The 20,530-nt window shown below is 46.6% G+C and overlaps 1 protein-coding gene across 1 annotated transcript in view; it reads right to left on the bottom strand.

The window, feature by feature from the left end:
- Positions 1 to 3,611: 3,611 nt before the first annotated feature.
- The window catches only part of SFRP1 (secreted frizzled related protein 1), a 39,079-nt gene continuing 22,160 nt past the window's right edge, over positions 3,612 to 20,530 (bottom strand). The window contains exon 3 of the mRNA XM_036456894.2: positions 3,612 to 7,126. Within this exon, the coding sequence (XP_036312787.1) occupies positions 6,804 to 7,126 (323 nt within the window). The 3' untranslated portion in view covers positions 3,612 to 6,803. The remainder of the gene's footprint in view (positions 7,127 to 20,530) is intronic.

Raw genomic sequence — 20,530 nt, 5'->3', positions numbered from 1 at the left:
AGTCCCAATTCTCTTGTCAAAAGTCTGATATTGCTTTAGCGGTCGAGGTAAAAACCACCAGTAGGTTAACACCAAGGATCAGTTGGTGGTCCAGGACAGGGGGCTGGAGGGAGTTTGGTAAAGGGCACAGACCTGATTCTAAAGGGAAGAGATCTGTGAGTTTCCAACATAAATGGAGGGAAAAGAACCAGCCCTTCTGGCAGTGAACAAAAGTGATATCAAATGGGTGGGTTGAGACAATGAACCGAGCTTTGGGTTTCTAACCAGGACTCTTCTGTAATGGGCAGTTAGAGACACATGAGCAGAGCAACAACCAATGCAGACGCTCACCAATACCGAAAGCCCCGGGTGCCAAGCAAGGGGCAAAACTGGGACAATAAGGATGTTGCTTCCAGGGTGAGCCCCATCCTTAGCTTAAAGCTGGTTATGCGGTTTAAGGTTTCCTTACCTTTCATGCTGCTGGTCATTCAGTTTGGACTTCCTAACCTTTTCGTCCCTAAAGATAATATCTAGGCCTCAGTTGTATTTCAGCTCCAGGCCCAGAAAAGCAACAAAACCAAACAAGTGATGCAGTGGCTACCTCAGGACCAGCCGCACTGACTAATAATCCCGTGCCCTGACTCTAACCAATCAGCGAGACCACAACCCTGAAAGAACACACCTGGAGAGCTAATGAATAGTCTATTGCACATGTGTCAAACACAAGGCCCGCGTGCCAAATCCGTCCCACCAGGCCTTGCAATGTGGCCCGCACCGCGCTGTCATCACTGCACTCCGCTGTGTTTCCATCACAATGACAGTTTATGACTGTTCAGTAAACCATTCGGCCCGCGATTTAGGCTGGATTTTAGATTTTGGCCCCTTCTCTGATTGAGTTCGACACCCCTAGTCTATTGAGAACCTCCCCCAAGAGTCCCACCTGCAGGAGAGAGATAAATACCCTCAAAGCAAAGGATCCAGCGCACGTTGTCCCCACTGGGGAGCACACTGGGCCATTTCCTTTCCCCATTTTTCCCCTCTGAGGGTCCCAGAGAGACTTGTAACCAGGGGAGCAATGGGCAGCGGCAGCTTGTCCCAGGCTAACCCACTGACCCTGATCCCAAGGCCCTCTTCCTCTGACCTCCTAGTGAGCCAAAGCAGCCCAGCCTAGGCTCTCATGTTGCTTCTCTGTGCTAAGCCCTTTCTTGTTTTACTCTCCTCAGCTTGTTGGCCAATAAGTTCTTGCTTGTTTTGCTGCACTTTGTCTCTTAATTGAAATATTGCCTTCAAGAAGAACCAAGGTCTTATCTCTCCAGCAACCCTTCCACAGTTTGGTTTTCTTTCCAACCCAAAACATGGTTAATATTTTTATTCCTTAGGAGATGGGCCCTATGTGGGCATTCCAAAAAATGGCTTTATTATAACAGGAGGGAGCAAAGACACTACTGAGCCTTGGCAGCCCTTCTTGCTTGCCCCTTAGAGCCTGTTACTCAGTGTGCTCTTCAAATGTACCCGATGAGGTCAGCCTCTCCCCACAGCAAGAGCCCATCCAAAATGCAGAACTCCAGCCTGGCTGGCATGGCTCAGTGGTTGAGCATCGACCTTTGAACCAAGAGGTCACAGTTCAATTCCTGATCAGGGCACATGCCAAGGTTGTGGGCTCTATCCCCAGTGGGGGTCGTGCAGGAGGCAGCCAATCAATTATTTTTTTCTCATCATTAATGTTTCTCTCTCTCTCTCCCTCTCCCTTCTTCTCTGAAATCAATTTAAAATAGATATATATATATATATATATATATATATATATATATATATATATATATATTTTTTTTTTTTTTTTTTTTTTTTTTTTTAAGGAAGAAATCCAGAACTCCAGCCCCACCTCAGGCCTATGGAGCGGAATCTGCATTGTACCCAGGTCTCCAGAGGACTCACGTGCATATTAAACTTTTTGAACACTCATTGGAGAACTAGATGTACCCAGTGATAAAGGAGTTAGGCTCAATCTCTCCCTCCTGAATCTGACTTCTATTAACTGATACTTAGTAAGAGTAGCTCAGAACACTTCAGAAAGGGCTGCACTAATATGAAGTGTATGGATAGAGAAAAAGAAAATGCCCTCCAAAAATCTGTCATCTCCAGCCACTTATGTCCTACTTGCATGTTTTACAAAGTAAGACCCAGTGGAGTTCAGGCACCTGGATAACCTAGAGTGCTAGTTCTAAGTGCAGAGTCCAGGGCCCCATGGCACACCTAGATAGAATCCAAACATCTGGAGGGTGGGAGCCAGAAATTGCATGTTAGCAAGTTCCCCTCAATGATACTAAGATTTAAGAATGATTCTCCCTACGTCCTTTGATTACTATTGGATGATGGATACTGATTTCCCTTTCTCGGGAACAAACATAAAATGTTGGCACCTCTGGATTCATGATAGGGTGGTGGCATTAGAAGAGAGACCAGCCTAAGTTGGATAACATAGTGATTGGCCCTTCACCTCTTTTTGCCCCTAAGTAGGTGAGCACCAGTGTGATTCCTTGAAGAGAGGTAGTGCTATAGAGATTGAAGGCAAGGTTATTGTTTGGGTGGGACCAGCATCTTAGACATAAGGTTCCAGCACCCCTTGCACACCCCAAACTCCTGGGCAACTTCACTCTTTTGCTGATTTATTTTACAAAAATGCAAACGGCATTGGGAAACCATGGGCCATCCACACCCAGCCTACAAGACCTTTTTCTTCTTATTAATCACAGGGGAACTGAAAGGAAATGCTAGTATTTGCCTTGGCTGGGTTAGCGTATCACTAGTTCACCAGTCAGGTACACTAGATGAGAAAATCTTTCCATACTGGAGTGCAACGTCAGTGGAATTTTTACAATCCCCAGACCCATGCCTAGAAAATGGCGTCTCTGTGTTTAGGTGTGGTTTTGTGTGATGGAGCATTTGCTCACTTGTAGGTAAAACTGCCAGCAGCCTGAGGTTTGGAAATGCCTTGTTCATCAGGGATGACATCAACTGAAGCTGTCACTGTAATTGCTTACAGAGTAAGAAGTTGCACTGAACAACTCCTTAGGCAAGAAGCATATAACTTAATGGGAAACAGCCTGGGCCTGGTCAGGGCCACACTGTGCGTCCAAAGGGGAAGTTCAGTGCTAAGTCAAGCATTGTCCCCACAAACTAGCCCTTGGGAGTCCTGGGTTCTAATTCCAGCAACACCCAAACTCTTACCATGTCTCATTTTAGCTTCTCCATCTGTACATTAAAATGGTCCCTCTAAGGTCTCAGTGTCTGAGGGGCAAGAGCATCTGAAACCAGAAAAGAACTCAGGCAGGGTTGAAAAATACATTCTTGTAGAGCAAGTATTTGACCTTCTCTCTGATCTGAAACACACACAACCAGGAGAAACACACCTGGGAGTCATTCATGGGAGCAGATGGTAAACGGGAGGTGGGGGTGAGGGCGGCCTGTGGTGCCCCCAGGAGCTTCTCCAGCCCACCCACACCCAGCTACTCCTTGCAAGTCATGACACTGAGGTCAGAAAACATCACTAAGAAAATCAGGAGTGGGGTAAGAATGCCATGGGAGAGGATGAGTGCTGTACTATCGGGGGGAAAAAGTCACAGCTCACATGATCATTGATAATTGAGTGATTTTAGTCAAGTGAATATTGATACATGGCAGGAAAAGCATGAAAATAAAATGAACACATACGGGAATTACTATTAACACAAGTGATAACATCAAAACATCTGGTAAAAATGCAGTTTAAAAAAACACAACACAAATTAAATGGAATGTAAAACATTTTCACAGTATTCAAAGCTTTTATAAAAGATTTAGACTCTAAAAGAGGAGTGCTACGGGAAGGAACTAGAGGAAACAAATTTCATCTGTGTCCTATGTATCTGCAGGTGACAGGTCGGGATGGCCAGTACCTTATGCTGTGGGCGTGACCGAAGGTGTGCTTCTCAACAGATCGTCTGATACCACCACATCTGTACAGTTACAACAGGGCAGCTAGTTACCAGGAGTCTGAGGAGAAACACAGCCTCTGGGTTTGGGAAAAGGGGTTTCTGTAATTTATAGATGCAAATGAAACCGAGCTCTGATTGGATTCCACCTTGTTGCTAATTCAGTGTCCTACTGGATATTGTAAAAGTAAAACGTTCCTGGAATTCTCACCTCCCTTCCTATCTTCTAAGATAATTACTAATGTTTCCCAAAGATTGAGCTGAGTACTGCCAATGACCTCACAGGATTCTATCAAGAATGATTATCTGAATCTTGTACAAACAGGACTTTTGCACTGGCAATAATTGCCAAATCACACACACTCCTCTTTTGGGAACCGATGACCAAGCCAATGAGTCTGCACATTGGCTTTGTTATGGCCTTTCTTGAGCAAATCAAAGGTTTAGGATAATACGGATTTGGGCCTACAGCCCTTTTACGTCCTGAAATCAGTGTTGTACAGAGGTGGGGGCGGTCTCAAATCCACAGTAAACCTCAAAGTCCTAGGACACTGTGGTTGGGGTGAATCCAGCTGCAATTCATATTTCCAATTTACTTTGGACTTTTTCTAAAAATGTCACCTTCTACCTGAGAATTCCCATTTAAAGGGTTGCACAGCATGGCCACCTATTTTTCTCCCATAATCTCCCTGCTGTAACTGCAAATACCCCACACAGACCCCTCACCCAAGGCCGCTGCCTTGGAATGAGGGTCCTTTTGCACTATGCTGTCGAAACGAGCAGACACAACAGATACATATGTTCCGTGAACTCTTGAGCTAATCAACCAAACCTAAGACCCAGATCCAAACACTCATGAAATTGTGCTGAATTTCAGTTGACAATAGGAAAGTAGAATATTTCTAATTAACTAATACACACACACACACACACACACACACACATTTTTCAAAACTATTCAAAATTACAGGCAAATCATTTAAGATTCCCCCAATACTTTACGATTAAAGTTTGGAGAAAACCAAAAAAAAAAGGTATTAAAATGATGGGATCCCTAATTGTGAGAGGTTAATGACATCAGGATAACCCTCAGGTAGGTAACGAGGTTGGCAGGCAGATTTTTCATTCGGAGTCTTCGGACGTTAACAGCATGTCCCACTGTTTCTGTGTTGGGCCAGGATGGCGTGGGCAACACTGGCCGGCCTCTCTGCAGCACCACATTGGGGTAACCACTCGCCCAGAGGGACAATTGCTCAGGTCCTCGAGGTGTTACAGAGAATCAAGAATCAGGCTCGGGGAAGAAATTAGCATTGATTGTTTAGAACTGCTTCCTATACACTGAACCAGAGGAATGACATTGCTTAAGTGAACAGGTTTACGCACATTGTTTATTAAACAGAAGGTTTTGAGAAATGCCTAGGGATGTCAGAAAAAAACTGCAGAGGTAGGTTGCCTTTGAAATTCTCTCCTTGAGTGAGGAGACACTTGTGGCTTAACTTTCCCTCTGCAGAAATAAAAATAAAAATTGTTAATGCAGGAGCACAGGCAGCCTGGCCGTTCTGAATGTCTTTGACCTGTTGAAAGGAATCCATTTCTTCACAGGAAAGAAAGGGACGGGAAGCACTGTGAGTTTTGAAGAGCGTTGTGTCGGGGCCGGAGCAATCCAGGACTGGCTATCCACCAGCTACATCCACCTCCCGCCCAAAATGCCGAGCGATAGCACCGCTCCACCAGAAAGCTGCCTCAGATGCATAAGAGACCCTGGTCTTAGCACTCCTTTCAAATGCTCAGTGTAGACTTAAAAAAAAAAAAAAAAAAAAAAAATCTTTGAAAAGCAACTGGGTTTTTTCAGTTGTCCTTCTTTAAGAAAATGTGAAATGAACAGATGACATTAGAACACTAATCTCTTCACCCAATTACAGTTCACCAGGACTAACCATTTGCTAGACTGTTCTAAATTTTTCTTTTCTTCTCTTATCTATGCTTTTTAAAAACCACTAGCCAAGGCCTCTGGGTCTGAATATAGTCATCTCTCTCAGGCATGGGCTGGGTGCCACGGTGTTTCCCTTCCTCACACAAAGACCAGCCCGTGCTGCCCTCCCCGTGTGTGGGGGTTCGATCCTGACGGAGGCGATGTCAGCTGTCACTCCCATGGCATCTGAGACTGGCCGATTCGTAGCAAAAGGCAATCCCCGGGGAAGCAGGGCAGACATGGCTCCGTTTGTTTTCACTGCTACACACTGTGCTGTGCTTTTCTTCCCTGCACCTCCTGCTCCCTGGAACGATCTGAAGTTATAAGTGTGGTGGGTGTCTGTGTCTGCCTAAAGCAGACAGGAAATTACCCTGGAACCAAAAGCAACATGTCTTCCCAGGAGTTAGAATTTCCTAGTTCCAAAGGAATCGATCAGCTCATCGACCCACAAGCAATTTGTAATGACACAAAGGAAGTCATGGGCCTTAGTGCTTGCTGCTGTCTCTTACGTTTTGCCTAATCCCTTTTTTGGTGTGGAACATTTTTTATGTTTTTTTAGTGAGTGTGTCTCTGGTGGACTGTGTCTCTGGTTGAATGGTTTTGCACCTCCTTCTACTCAGTGACATGCGGCTCCAGACTGGAGATCAGACAAGACTTCCTAATCTAACAGGGTTTCCCTACCTGGGTGTGCGGCTTTAAATACTGGCTATACTGGGGCTGGAGGGGGGTGTGGAGGGGAGAGGAGGGATGCTGCAAGAGGAAAGCCAATGGGATTACAACGTCCTCTACCCACAGAAGCAGTGAGTTTCGGCGTTGTCTGCTCAGTCCCACCCCTCACCCCAACCAGGGGCTCCCGCCCCAACCCGCCCTGCCCATGAGCGTCACTTAAAGACCGACTGGAAAGTGGGACACTCGTGGTTTTTCATCTTCTTCATGAAGTTTTTGAATTCCTTGTTTTTCTTGTCCCACTTGTGGATGGCCGTCAGCAGGTACTGGCTCTTCACCTTGCGGCCCATGATGAGGAAGTGGGGGCTCAGGTTGTCCAGCTGGTGGCAGGGGCAGTCGGCCCCGTTCTTCAGGTACAGGACAAGCTTCTTCAGCTCCTTCTTCTTGATGGGCCCCAACTTCAGGGGCTTCTTCTTCTTGGGGATGATCTTTTTGTCACCGTTCTCTTTCTTGACTTCTTTTATTTTCATCCTCAGTGCTAGGGTGGGTGAGGGCAGGGAGGGGAGGGAAAGAAAGGGGAGAGAGAATGTTAGAACACAGCTTTTCATGTAAACAATAACCCAAACCTATGGCTGAAGAGGAGGGTGGAATGAAAGGCAAACAGCAGGCAAAAGGAGACAGTTTTATAAAAAAGTACCAATGGCTCAGTTAACAGATTCTGTCCCCCTGGTTTTGTGGTGCCTACCAGTTGCTGCAAGGTGCTAGGAGTCTCAAATACAATTTCAAAACCAAAACACATTTCTCTTTCTTAAAACTCAGTGACTCAGAATATCACACAATGCTTTGAGAGAGGGAAGGGATCGTATAATCAAATATAATCCATATAATCTAATGCTTTAGACTCCGGAGTTAAAGAGAAACCCTGAGGGTTGTGTTGTTTTTATGTTATTGGTTTAGTTTTTTTGTGTGTTTTTTTAACATCCAAGGGTCATAAAATTCCTCGAATGTTATGTCCTCTGAGTAAGACAAACAGAATCTATGTGTGTAGATTTTCCAACAAGGGAAAGTGCTTCAAACTGTTATGCTCAAGTGCATTAGACATCAATGTCCAACTGCAGCATTGGGGAAATCAGGGCCCCCACCACAGCCTTTTAAGAAGTTTTGACAGCAGGTACCACTGAGGTTTTGTCAATCACTGATCAACTTCCAGCGGCTGCCACGAATGTTCATTCAATCTATTGAGTAGACCCACACGGAACCAAACTTCCTGGTAGATTAGAGCAAGTCCTGATAGATAAATCGAAGTCTAATCGAGTACATGGGCTGCTTCTGTTCTCAGCACATCCCTCTGCAGGAAGGGAAAGTCCATCAACTTGGCCTTCTCTCTTCTTTGTCATTATAGACCCCGAGTTAACATTATTTTAATGCTAACGTGTGGACCAGATACTTTAGTGATGGCTACAAAGGGTATCTGGATGAAGATAAATCAGTGTGACGGCATTCTCTAAGCGGTCAGTGTGGTAACACAGCATGTCTGTTACAGTCCACTCCGCTCTGAGGCCAGCCAGCCCCGGTATTCCCAAAAGAGTTGGAAATCATTTTCTAGATGCTAGTCACCAGACTATTTGTACATCCTCTGAATTCTTCTGAGTTCAAAATTACTCAGCCCCCTCTTTTTAATAACACAAAGCTCCCACCCACCAGCCATGAGGAATGACTTGAATCTGAACTAAGTAACAAGAGCTAACAATTATAAAAGCATAGGGCATGCCTACAAATGTGCTGAGCCTTTCCATGCATTCCCTCAATTAAACCTAACAACTCTATAAGGAAGGTGCCATTATTTCCCCCAACTAACAGATGAGGGGGAAAAATGAGGCACAGGGGTTACCTTGCTCAAAGTCACTAATCCTAAATTGAAACTCGTGTCTGAATATGCACTTTTAATCACTGTGCTGCCTGCCCAGGCTGACTCTCTGATTGCAAAATTCTTTTTTTTTTTAAATATTTTTTATTGACTTTTTTTTTTTACAGAAAGGAAGAGAGAAGGATATAGAGTTAGAAACATCGATGAGAGAGAAACATCAATCAGCTGCCTCCTGCACACCTCCTACTGGGGATGTGCCCACAACCAAGGTACATGTCCTTGACTGGAATCGAACCTGGGACCAACCCTTCAGTCCACAGGCCGATGCTCTATCCACTGAGCCAAACCAGTTAGGGCTCAAAATTCTTCATAATGAACCTGAAACTTAGAGAACTGATGAAATGGACTAAGAAAATAAGGAGAAGGAACTCAAACTCCTTTCCCAGTTTCACCCACATTTCAAAATGACCTACTTAAGAAATGGTAAGAGTTCCTCCCGGTTGAAAGAGACTGTTGTGGCAAAGGAAACACTGCATTCGTGGCGGCTTTATAAAGTTAATATTTAGTTGATTAAAAAGCATACCCTTGGCCTAACCCAAGAATAAGGAGGAGAGAAGAAAATGTCCTAGGGACAAGCTTTAATGAATGAGTCAAAGTCATGGCCCCACTGCTTTCTTTCCCTTACAAAAGGATTCCAGACCTTGCAGCCTGCTTAGCCCCATGGAATAGCCTAGACTGGGTGTCGCTTATGAAATGCCTCACTTCGGAGGGTGGCAGAAGGTTCAGGATCTGGGCACCCGGCAGCAGAATGCTCTCTCGCTGAGGATCAGCACTGACCTCCCAGGCTGGTCCAGGCTTCCCCACACACATGGGAGGAAGTTCCTTCCTTTAGCTCTCCCCGCAGCCTGAACCAGCCAGGCCCAGTGCCACCGACTAAGCGTGGCTCCCACCCCCACTGTGAACAGTGTAGTGGGACCAGCAGGGGGGAGCGGCAGAAACACCCACCCCACCCCCAGAACCTCCCTTCAGACATGCTCAAATAGGCACCCACCTGGATAAGCTTCCCTTGTAGGCTTCCAGCCCTCGTACCTGGGGCTCACGTGAGAAAAGACCTCGACTGTTCTAGTCTGTGGCTTGCTAAATAAGAAATGTTCTGCCGAAACCGGTTTGGCTCAGTGGATAGAGCATCGGCCTGCGGACTGAAACGTCCCAGGTTCTATTCCGGTCAAGGGCATATACCTTAGTTGCGGGCACATCCCCAGTAGCGGGTGTGCAGGAGGCAGCTGGTCGATGTTTCTCCCTCATTGATGTTTCTAGCTCTCTATCCCTCTCTCTTCCTCTCTGTAAAAAATCAATAAAATATTTAAGAAAGAAAGAAAGGGAGGGAGGGAGGGAAGGAGGGAGGGAGGGAAGGAGGAAGAAAGAGAGGAAAGGAAAGGAAAGGAAAGGAAAGGAAAGGAAAGGAAAGGAAAGGAAAGGAAAGGAAAGGAAAGGAAAGGAAAGGAAAGGAAAGGAAAGGAAAGGAAAGGAAAGGAAAGAAAGGACAGGAAGGAGAAAGGAAGGAAAGGAAAGGAAAGGAAAGGAAAGGAAAGGAAAGGAAGAAAGAAAGGAAGAAAGAAAGAAAGAAAGAAAGAAAGAAAGAAAGAAAGAAAGAAAGAAAGAAAATGTTCTCAGCGGGGTTGAGTGAGGAACCAGCCCGAGGAGACTCACTACTCAGGCCCCAACAGAGTAAATGGGATAGGAGAAACCACACAAAAAGGCAGCAAAGAACACTGCAGGAAGGCAAGGCAGTCAGAACAATTCTCCTTTCACAAGACCCTCCAAAAGGTAGCCCCACGTGTGAGATGAGTCTCCAGCTACTTCCCAATGTCGAAGGCTGGAAACCAAGCATTGCCCTCTGAGTGAGTGAGCAATTCCATCCCCAGGAGAGGTGGGGGCACGCCCCTCTGGCAATGCAGGTGCCTTCTTTTTTCTACAGGGACATGAGCCACCCTTTCTTAAGTTCTCACCCTATGGCGCTCTGTGAGCACAGGACAGGTGCTATCGGTGAGGCTCCCGGCTTAGTGCTCACAGCATCCATGTGTAGAATCTGCATTATTATTTCCTACAGTCAGGGAGAGGACTCCAGTTAAGTAATAAAACACGCGGCCCCCACTGATGAGAGAGAGAGAGACTCAGAAGTAGAATCCAGCCTAACCCCAAAGACCTCCGCTCTTTCCTACTATACCGTGACTGGGTTTCAAATGACATTGCTTCGGTGGAAATTATCTCACTCTTTTGACTGTATTGCCTTTAATCACGACTCAAATCAAAAATTAATGGTCCTTTGCCATGACCGTGTAAAGGAATTCAGTTTACATAAGTGGGGGGAAGGCACGGGGAGAGGGGAAATCAGAGGATGGAAATCTGTTCTGCATTAGGCTCTTTCTTCCCTGCCATTTGGCTCACTTTCCTTTTTTGAGGTGGGGAAAGTAGGGAAGGAGGAGGCACATCTGGCCAGAAATTACTAACATCTTTCCATCTTTCCAGGGTTTATTTTAGGGATGCAGATTACTAGCAATGTTTGGATAGGCGATTAGCCGTCCGCGGTTGATTTCCCTGTGCCTGTGGTTACGTGGGCAACCCCCCACCATGCCTCATCAGGGGCTGCGGGGACAGGGGTGGATGCTGGCCCAGGAGCCGTTTGGGACCGATCCCGTCTTCCTCCCCGCCCAGGCCCCCAATGCTGACAGTGCTTGGCCCCCCGGGAGCTACGCCCCTGGACTGTGTCCTCAGTTTGCAATGCACCTGGTGGTGGCAAGCAGGGAGGAGGCGGCCCAGGAGGCAGCAGCTGGTGTGATGGAGTCTTGGGTGCTGGGTTTTAACTGTGTGACCACAAAAATTTGTTTTCAGTCTTTCTGAGTGTCTGTTCTCCATCTACAAAGCGTGGAGTGAAGTCTGCAGGCCTAGCAGCACTACCATCCGGAGGCACCATGCTGGGAATACTGGGGGGAGGGGGGAGAAAGGAGTAGTAGCCAGCAAAGCTCATCTCCAGCATCCCCACACTGCTTTCTTCTCTGCCCTCCGGGTGAGCCCACTCACCTGGGGAAGAATGCTACAAAGGTCTCAGGCCCTTGACCTCAGCTACCTGCAACAGCTGGACTCCAAACTAAAACAAAATGAAACACTTCTCTGGCATTTTGTTGTTGTTTATTTGTAGCAACAACTTAGCATCTTTCAAGAGTAAACTATGACTCCACCTTTCAGCTCACCAGTCACTGCGAGCAAGAATCCAGACACCTAGAAACTGAGAAAACCCCAAATTTAAGGCTACCATTAGGGGCTTCCTCAGAAATGTTAAAATAAATAATTTTTTCTATTCAGGTAGGCTATTAAAGCTTCATTCCACTTCAGTCACCCAAGCCATGTTTTTTCTCCCCCAAATCACACTTCCTTGGTATGCTTCCCATGAGGCTTGGCCATATTTCTGAGGCTGAAGTAAGAGTAGGAAACTCATTACACTCTAGGCAAACCCACCTTCAAAACCATCTCTTCCTCCTGATCTGCTTATACCAAGGGTGCCCCTATTCTTCCAACTACCTAGACAGGGCACTTGGATATAGGGCAACTTTTAGCCAAGGGTTAGCTAGTCCTTTACACAACAAATGAGGTGGAATTACTGCCAAAATATAAGGAAAATCTGATGGGAAAGGTGGGGGTGGGCTGTTAGGAATCAGATCTGTGACTCATCTGGTTGCAGACAGTAGTTACAGTGAGGAGTAAAGGACAGAAAAGAGATCGGGGGAACTCCTGAAAACACCTTCTCAGGAAGAGAGGAAGAAGGGTTATTACAAAAGTCACCGCAGGCAGATGGGAAACCAGGCAGCCCGGTGTCTCAGAAAGCACCAGGGGAAGGTGTTTTGAAGGGAGAAAGGGCTCCTTGACCCAAAGGCTGCAGAGTTAAAGAACGAGTGTGAGACTCCATCCCGCGCCTTGGCAATCAGGCTGTCCCTGAGGGCCTGTGGGAGACCAGAATCCCAAGGGGCGAGGGTGAATTCCAGAGAGCTAAGCACCAGTGGGAAGTGGAAAGGGAAGGTATGCTGCACTGACAACCACCACGCTTCTGGAATGTTTGTGTGGATTTACCACTGGCCACTGCTAGCCAAACACATCAGACCGAGCACACGCAATCATTTCCACTCCTCTCCGAAGTCAGTTTAAAATTATAGTGAAAAAAAAGTTATAAACACATGGAGGAAAACGATAAAGGAAGCAAGAACATATCACCATTTAGTGTAATAGAAAGCAAATGGATGGTGGAACCTGGCTTAACAGGGAGAGGGAACACTGAAACCTCACTGCCAGTCAAGGAACAAGTCGATCCTCACTGCAGGACCCAGAAACCCTTAGGAATCGGGGCCACTGGGTGCTTCTGCACCCCATTACAGAGGCTGTGTTAAACAGGGGAACTGGTAAAAAGTCTGTATAAGGACACTCAGATCTATGAATCTGGGCCATAAAGCCAGGTGACTGGCCTTCACTGGCAGCAGCCAAGAGCTTGTTTCTTGCCAGAAAGTCTGAACCAGAACAGTGGCCGTGGCTACACCAGACAGGAGGACAGGGTAGTGAGATGCTGCATGGGGAGTAGTGAGACTCTCAGGTCTTAGAACATTATATTTATATCCCCCAGTCAGGGAACTGAAGGGTTTCCATCTAAAAAAGCTAGAAGCCCACAAGGAAAGACCTACAGCTCCCACAGTAAACCAAAATGAGGTCCCACAAAGAGCTTCCAATTTAGTGCTTCACTCTTAAATGCAAATGGCCAGCCAAGGATCCAAGGACATTGAAGGAAACCTCTAAATGTGAACTACGGAAGACCAAAACATACAAAACAAATCAGGAAAAATAAATAAATCAGAGATAACATAGACAATGTAGGGAGCATTAAAAAAAAAAAAAAATCCTTGTACAAAGATAATATTAGATAAGATATTGTAGTCATAAAACCAAAACAGAAAGCTATTAAAAGACATGTTTAGAGAACAGAAAGAGTACTTGGAAGCTTAAAATGTAAGAGCAGAAGTAAAGAATGCAATATAAGTACTTTAAGGTCAGGCTGGAAAAATTTCCTAGAAAGCTAAACAAAATGACACCGAAATGGAAAACAAAAGAAATATAAGACAGAGGGTCAATCTAAGAGTTAACATCTGAATAGAAGGCATTATAGAGAGAACCAAGAATATGAATGGGAGAAAATATCAAAGAAATAATACAAGAAAACTTTCCAGAAATGAGGAACGGAGAAAAAGAGAGTCTATGTCTAATACAAAAGAACAGGGATCAGAATGGCATTGGATTTATCAATAGCAACACTAGAAGCTAGAAGATAATGGATCAATGTCTTTAAAATCCCCATATTATATATGGAGCCTATCAATCATGATGTAAGAGTAGAATAAAGACATCTTCAGACATTCAATGATTAAAGAAAAATTATCTCCCACATGTGTTCTCTCAGGAAACCACTCCCTGGTGTACTCTGTAGAAAATGCAGAACAAGAAGACACAGAATTCAGAAAACCAAAGATCTAACTTAAAATAAAAGCAATAGATGTCAGAATGGTTTTTCCAGAACGACTATGTGCAGGCCTAAAGCTCAGCCAGTCCAGACTGAAACAGGAGGAAAGAGACCTGCAGAAAAGTTTGGAGCTGGATTCATAATACAAACCTTAGAACTGGGAAAATGAAATGAGGCAATTAGCAACTCAAGAGAAAACACAAAGGTGTACAGGACTTATAAATGCAGTACGCTACATGGCTCAGCTGCAGATAATAGTAAAATAATTAGAATGAATTAAACATTCAATATGATCTTAACCAACATTTCTATATAATAAAAGGCTAATATGCAAATCGACTTAATGACAGAAAGACTGGTCGCTATGATGTGCTCTGACCACCAGGGGGCAGATGTTCAATACAGGAGCCACAGGGGGAGTGCTGCTCAGCCAGAAGCTCGCCTCATGGCTGGCCAGCCTCTCCTGCCTCTGCATCAGTACTAAGGATGTCCATGGGGAGCAGGCCTAAGCTGTCAGTCAGACATCCTCCGAGGGCTCCTGGACTGTGAGAGGGTTCAGGCCAGGCTGAGGGGGAACCCCCCTCCTGCCCCAGAGTGCACGAATTTCATGCACCAGGCCTCTAGTGTAATATAATTATATTCAGGAGAAGTGGAGAGACACTATAAAACAGATAAATTTTTAACTTCAATAACAGGAGATAAATAATGTCTAAAAATTAAAATTAAGAAAAACCATGTTAAATATCACAAAAAAATTACTAAAATTTTACCTCTAGATTGTGAGAATTAGTAGTAGAAGTCCTGGGGCAAAGGACTGCAGTTTGTTTTTTTATTACTATTTGACTTTTATAACTGCATTTATTATAAAGCAAAAACCTTAAAATTGTAAAAAAAAAAAAATGTATAGTCTCTAAATAACTTAAAATATACATGAATCATAAAATGTGAGATCTTAAAAGAAACACAAAGATTACATTTCCAGGTCCTCCACTGTCCCTTCAACTAGAGAAGCTTGGCAGTAGCTAGGGCTTAAGATTTGTGTTTGAATGAGAATCCTGCTTTTTCAAGTACTTTTGGGCGAAAGGGGCTGACCCTAATCAATCTAATCAATCCCCATCATTTTTCAGATAAAAAACCTACTAGGGCCCTAGTTCAGTTGATAGAGAGTCAGCCTGCAGACTAGAAGGTCCCAGGTTTTATTCCAGTCAAGGGTACATGCCCTGGTTGCAGGCTTGATTGCAGCAGATCAGTGGTTCTCTTTCACCATTGATGTTTCTATCTCTCCCTCCCCTTCCTCTCTGAAATCAATAAAAAATAAAAAAAATAAAAATTAGGTTAGAATCCGAATTATTTCCTTAGAACTGGAAGGGATGTTAACCCTAGTTCAACTGATGCTCCAAGTAACTTGCCCAAGATCATACTGATGGGGGTTCCCGTAGCTCTGTGAGAACCTGCTCCCGGCCTCTCCAGCAGAGCTCCTCCCTATGTTCCATCGTTCCTCCAAGCAGAAAAGCAAGAGGGGATGAAGGAGTCCAGGAAGATCCTGGGGACACCTCTAGTGGCTGCTCATGAAAAGCCCTCCCACAGCAGATAACAGCACACACCCCGATTCCTAGTGACTTGCTTTTTTCCTCAATTGCTTTCTCTGGCAGAGAGGGCTGACATCCCCAAATAGATGATTTGAGAAGCAGGTGGGTAAGACTGGCAGACTCTGTATGAAGTGGCCTGTTACCAGCCCCTTGGACCGGGAGAAGCCCACAGATGGGCACACGGGCATCAGCACACGGCCTTGGCTCATGCTCCTTATCCCACATAGAGCCTCTGGAATAAAAGGCCTGTTCAGATAACAGGACCTCTCTGAGCCTTAAAACAGAGAGGGCCTGATTTTCTGCTTCCTGTCCCATTTTCACAAATCTCTTGGTGGGCGTCCCTGAGTCAGAAAGTGCCATGGTCCTCAAACCAAACTGAGCCTGTGAGATTGGGTAACAGCTGGGTAGAGACTGGGCTGTGACAAACTGCAGCCTCCTTCCAACCCCCAGCAGAGGGTCTGGGCACCATGGCGATGGCTTTGAGGCATTAGGGCCAAATGAGTCTTGCTGACAAAGGCCCCGCAATGGAGGCTTAACAGACCTCTCTGTGCCCAGCAGGAGCCAATGTTTGGCACCATTAACTCGTTTAGTAAAGAAAAGAGCTCTCACTCAGTCACAATAACTCGGCCTCTCTCCCCTGACCACAAACCACACGCTGCATACTTACATGCATTTACTGACTGCAGGACATGCATTACAAAAAACAAAACAAAAACAACAAAAAAAAGAAAGAAAAGAAAGCAAAAACAAACCCCACCCCCAAAAGACTGAAAGCAGCTTACTTTTCCTCTCATTTACAAAAACAGCAGATGTAAAAATAAATAAATAAATAAATAAATAAATAAATAAATAAAATGCTCCTTGAGTACTTACATGGGGCAAATTATTGATTTTCTGTTTTCTGGACCCCCGACATCTTAGGGAGGTGGCGAGGGGGGGGGGGGGGCGGGGGGTAGGAAAGTGGAATTTGCAATTTTATAGGCTCCTCCCTAACACACACACTCAACACAGCGGCACTGAGGTCAGCCAGCCAGGATGCCGCTGCCTAATTGCATGATTTCATTGACTGCGTTAAGTCCCCGCTGGTTTAAGCTAATGGTGCAAAACGAAAACCCCCACTTTAAGAGCAAAGAGTTCCTGGAGTGGTTTTATTTGGGAAGACGTGTGCACTGGCAGCCCTGGCAGCAGGGGCCTGGTCCGCAGAGTGGAACGAACAAAGAAGAGTCTCGGGCCCCTCCTTCCTGTAAGCTCCTATCCCTCCTCCCCACCTCCTCAAGCAGAAGGCAGAGGAGAATGGGAGAATCGCTTAAATAAAGTCAATCACTAGGATTGATTGAATCTTGGCTCCAGGTCTGGGCGAACCTGCCAAGGCAAACAGTTTTCCTGCCGCGGGGTCACTGTTTTCCATTCCTCTCCATTCCACCCCCTACTGTTCACACAAATGGCAAGGTGGAGTGTGGGAAGGCCTCTTGGAAGGAAAAATGTGGGGAGAGGGCTTTGCAACCAATGAAGAGGAAAAGCCAGCAGCGACCCTGGCTCTGAGAGATGCTTGCTGTTGGGAGGGGTCCTCAGACTTCAGTGTCATCAGGATCACCTGGGGGCTTGTTTGTAGGTGACACTTGTTACATGATGAGCCACCCCGAGAGCTCTGATTGGCAACAATGAGATGGGGCCCAAAAATTAGCATTTCTACCCTGATCAGTTTGGCTCAGTGGATAGAGCGTCAGCCTGTGAGCTCAAGGGTCTGGGGTTTGATTCTAGTAAAAGGCATGTGCCTTGGTTGCACACTCCAGTGGGAGTGGGGGGTGCAGGAAGCAGCTGATTGATATTTCTCTCTCGTCGATGTTTCTGGCTTTCTCTCCCTCTCCTTTCCTCTCAGTGAAAAATCAATAAAATATATTGGGGGGAAATAAAAGAATTAGCATTTCTAACAAGTTCCCAAGTGATAGTGATGCAGCTGATCTGGGGACCACACTTGAGAACCACTGGTTCAGAGTTTGAGGGGTGGGGATATGGTGGGCTTTCTGATTTGTCACCGGGGCTATTCACAGTGGTCCAACCTGAGGGCTCTGTCGGAATGTGTATAAACATGCTGGCAGCCCAGGACAGCCCTCCAAACTCACAGAAACTCGGGGTGAGTTCAGCAAGGCCAACATGGGCATGTCCAAGGACCAGCGAACTTCGCGCGAGCTGTCTAGCACTGTTCTCAGAATGGCAGGTCTACAGGGCCCCTAAACCTCAGTGGTGGATTCACAAAGTTGGGAAAACAAAAGCTTTGACAGCAAAGACGTGCACATTTCAGAGGAAAGGACTCAAGTCCAGAGTCAGCAGAATTGGGTTTTTTTGTGCAGACCGGGGTAAATCGTTTTACTTCCCTGGGTCTCTGTGTAGCCATTTGGAACACTTAATCTCAATTTCCATCCCAGCCTTGGCAACCTTCCTAAATCTTCCTATTTCCTTTCTGTCTTGACATTCACACAATGGAAAAGCACCCCCCACCTCAGGTTGTAACTGCTACCCCAGTCTTCTCACACCACCCGGGAACCTTGCTCACATGGAGCCTTGCCCAGGACTAGAGTGAGCACACTTGTACAAGAGTCCAGTCTTAAGCTGTGAAACTGTCTAAAATCAAAGACAGCTCCACCCCCACCCCAAAAATCATGTGACACACTCCAAGCTCGACAGAGTGCCAGGTGTGCTCCCATTGGACAGATGGGAGAAGAGGCCTGGGGTGAGCCCTGACCCCTTGGCCAGAGTGGGACAACACTCCTCCAAACAACTGAGCCATACTGGCCACGGCTCTTCCCCCTTTTTTACGTCTTAGTTGATCCTTCTGAAGGCAGAGGGTACTTCCGACTACACTTATACTTTTCCTGCCCACCCTTCCAGCCAAGCCACAGACCACCTTCCCCTTGGAACCTCCCTTGCCTGGTCCAGCAATGGCCAGGGGAAAGGGCACTCTGGAATAACAGGATTCAGAGAACGTCTCGTCCCTCTGAGCCATCACGGACTTCTGGAAAGTACCAAGCTAAGGACACAAAAAAAAAGATATGTCCCAAATCCTTCATTCCACCCCTGTCAGGATTCTCTCTGCAGCAGAAACAGGTTTCACCATAGGCCTTGCCTCACCCACCCGATATTACAGTTCTTCCTACTGATCCATGTTTCCGACTCTACGTATCTACCAACTTTCTGCACTTTCATTTTCTGTTTCATGTTTCAGTCTTTCAAGGCTTTGTGTAAACAGCAGGGAGACTCAGAAGACCCAGTCGCCCAGGCGGCCTGCCCGTCTCTGGGGCTTGGCAGGCACTGAGGTTCAGAGGGAGCCTGAGCCACAACAAACACCCACCACCTCCAGGACATGATTACAAAGTTCCAGGAAGGTGTGACAGAGCACATCCGGTTCTCCTATCTCTCCTATCTCCAAGCCCTGCTGGAAGAGTTTTGCATCTGGTTGGATTACAACAGACACCAAACAGGGTGGAGGGGAGGCTGGTCTCTCGATGGTGACATCTGTCTTGGCCTGGGGTAGGTTTGGTTGAAGCCAAAAATCTAAAAAGTGAATGGGAGTCAGCCCCTAGTCCCAACTCAGAGCTGGTCGCCTCTTTACTTCTTGGGGTTAGCACCTCTACCAAGCTCAGCAGGCACTTGCTCAGGGTGGCCGCTCAGGGTGTTGGGCAGCAGCAGCCTAAGGCTGGATGTCCTGGCTTCTGCTTCCAGGTCCTCTGACCTCCACTGACCTTGTCTTTCTCTCCACCCATTTGGAGCCTCACACACAAGTAACAGGCAGAGGTCCCAGGAACTAAGGGGACAGTGGGTGCAAGGGAAGTAAAGGCAATGGGAACACATACGCTCCCACTCTGTGCTCTTCCTTCTCAGGAAAGCCACTTAAGAAGTGACAAAAACAAACATTAGTCAATGAACAAATCAACTTCCCCTTGGCTCTGGAGGCCATGGTGACCCAGGAGGAGGAACAAACAGCCCCAGGCCCAGAGGGGAGTCACATCAAGTCTGAAGGATGAACAAAGACTCAGAGTACCACCGAGACAGACCTTAGCAGGAAGCAGGTGTCCTGCCCCCAACTCCTACCATGCAGGTGACAAATGCTTTCTGTGTGTTTCCCCAACTCCTGACTCCAGAGCTGGCAGGTCTCCTTAATGCCCCGTTACAATCCCAGGAGACACAGTCCCGGGCAATGGCTTGGAGCTCCATGGTCCAGTCCTGTCAGCGCCCAGCTCCCCAGCAGGTGTGTCCATTTCTCACATCGCACATCCCCCCAGGTCCTTTCCCCAGGGCCATCTGCTAAGCGCTCCTACACCTTGTGAATGGGCTTCTGCCCCACTCAGGGAGCAAGGGGTGCCCCTCCTCCTGCAGCCTCAGGTATTGCCAGAGGACACTCATCACACCTCCCCACACAAGCCTCACCAGCAAGCTTCACCCTAGTACCAATCTGAAGAAGTCCCAGAGGTTGGGCAGGTCCTTCCTGGGTTTGCTAAAGACATGGAGTCCCGGCATCCCTCACTGTCTCAGCCTAGGGGGGCTGATGTGACAGCCGCAGACAGGGGACGGTGGAAGATGAATGTCACCTTGACCACAGTAGAGCAGCAGCACAGTCACTTCAGAACACCAAATGCCTGAGCTCATGGCTACCATCTGAGGGTTTCAGAGAAGCTGCAAAGCCGGGAGGCATCTTGTCAACGGGCACGTGCTTTGCAAGCGTTGGTACCAGTTTAGGTCTTTCGTAGACAGATGTGCCTAGAGAGGCACCGGATAAAGAACAGCCATAGTGCCGATTTGTCATAAATGGAGGGTTTGCTGGGAAACCACCCCTAGTACAGCATACAATTTGTGGCTTATTGTGACAGGTAGCCTGCGGGGCTGTGTGCAATGTTCGGAGGAAACTGGTGCACCTCTGGTCTGAAGCAACAA

Source organism: Pipistrellus kuhlii, unplaced genomic scaffold (genome assembly GCF_014108245.1).
Source record: "Pipistrellus kuhlii isolate mPipKuh1 unplaced genomic scaffold, mPipKuh1.p scaffold_m20_p_3, whole genome shotgun sequence".
In the NCBI taxonomy this organism is placed as follows: Eukaryota; Metazoa; Chordata; class Mammalia; order Chiroptera; family Vespertilionidae; genus Pipistrellus; species Pipistrellus kuhlii.
The sequence above is the reverse complement of the archived record's forward strand: the minus strand, read 5'-3'. Positions and strand labels throughout refer to the sequence as shown.